A 1,611-nucleotide genomic window follows, 5' to 3' on the forward strand; every position below is an offset into this window, starting at 1 on the left:
GAAGGAAGGAAGGAAGGAAGGAAGGAAGGAAGGAAGGAAGGAAGGAAGGAAGGAAGGAAAAAATAAAGGACATTTTATGCACACAAGTCCCTACATCTGCAAGCATCACTTACCCGGTGCCGAGTCCCCCGAAACGCTCACGACGGCCAGCAGGAAGAGCGCTGCAGATGCCCAGGGCAGAAACGCTGTCCTCATGCTTGCAGAGAGACACGACAGAGTGAGCAGAAGGTCTGTGCTTTCATGCCTAATGTACAGAGGTTACCCTGTTTTTAAAGAGTGGAACAGAAACAAGGAAATGACAACGGGAAACAGAGTCAATCTTTACTTAAAACGATGACTCTTGTTTAAAAGAGAGAAGAAAAAAAAAAAACCACGACAAAAAAGCAAGATCACTATTGCCTAGACGCTGCCGACGAGGAGCTGGGCTGGAAAGCGTTCTAGCTGGTCAGGAGGCTTGTGGGGAGAGTGAGGTCCTGCAGGCACTCTGTGGATGGCCAGCGTGGCGGGTCATCCAGAGGCAAGGACATTGGACACCCTCTCCTCTCTGGACCCTTATGGGGTCCATAAGGTTCACACTGGTGACTTCCAGAATTCAAATGAAGAAGCATTGTTTTCAGGATGTTAATGAGGAGACTGGTCAGCGCGTGTTGCTCGAGAGTGCAAAGCTCGGACTGACCACCTGTGGCCAATTTCTGTCTGCTGCTTCTGCCTCAAATGCACTCCCGGGAATGGGTGCCCAGGGCTTTCAATAAAAAAAAAAAAAATCAGAGAGGAGCGCTTGGCTGGCTCAGTCCGTGAAGCATGTGACTCTTGGTCTCAGGGTCATGAGTTCCAGCCCCACGTTTGGGAGGAGAGATTACTTAAAATATTTTTTTCTTAATTTTCTTAATTTAAATTTTAAATTTTTTAAATTAAAAAAAATCTTTTTAAAATAATACGAACAGTGATTACCGTACTGGTAAAAACAGGCCATAGGTACAAAGCACTTTTACAGACACAGAATCTGTGAGCAAAAGGACATAGGCAAAAAAAAAAAACAGCAACAACAACAAAAAAAAACAGGAATAACTTCGTTTTAGAATGAAAACTGTTTCTGGGAAGCTGAGCATGAGCTGAGTGGCTTCCAATCACTTATTAAATGCAGGCTGACTCAGGTCTTCCTGGCCCCTGACCAGCAATCCTTCTACCCTGAGCATCCTGAAGACCAGAAGTCCAAACAGGTCTCCCTGGGCTAAAATCATGGTGGTGACAGGCCAGCATTCCCACTGGGATTTCTAGAGAACGCTCGGATTTCTTGACCTCCCAGCTGCTAGAAGCTGCCTACATTCCTTGACTCCTAGACCCACATCCCTCCAACTTCTGTGTCCAAGGTCACAGCTCCTTCTCTGACACTGACCCTTCTGCCTCTCTCATATAAATGAGGGCCCTGTGCCCACCTGGGTAATCCATCTCCAGATTCTTAATCACATCTGCAAAAGCACTTTTGCCTTGTAAGGTAGCATATTCATAGATTCGAGGGATTTGAATGTGGACGTTTTGGGGGGACATTGTTCTGTTTACCACATGGGGATTAGGATGTGGATACCTTGGTGTGATAGCTGATAGATGATA

The 1,611-nt window shown here is 46.1% G+C and overlaps 1 protein-coding gene across 1 annotated transcript in view; it reads right to left on the reverse strand.

Annotated features, from left to right (window-relative positions):
* CRLF2 (cytokine receptor like factor 2) overlaps positions 1-195 on the reverse strand; it is a 22,566-nt gene extending 22,371 nt beyond the window's left edge. The window contains exon 1 of the mRNA XM_035029609.1: positions 114-195. Coding sequence (XP_034885500.1) covers positions 114-195 — 82 coding nt within the window. The remainder of the gene's footprint in view (positions 1-113) is intronic.
* Positions 196-1,611: the final 1,416 nt, after the last annotated feature.

The sequence above is a fragment of the Mirounga leonina genome, unplaced genomic scaffold (genome assembly GCF_011800145.1).
Source record: "Mirounga leonina isolate KUSES-001 unplaced genomic scaffold, KU_Mleo_1.0 Mir_268, whole genome shotgun sequence".
Classification (NCBI taxonomy): domain Eukaryota; kingdom Metazoa; phylum Chordata; class Mammalia; order Carnivora; family Phocidae; genus Mirounga; species Mirounga leonina.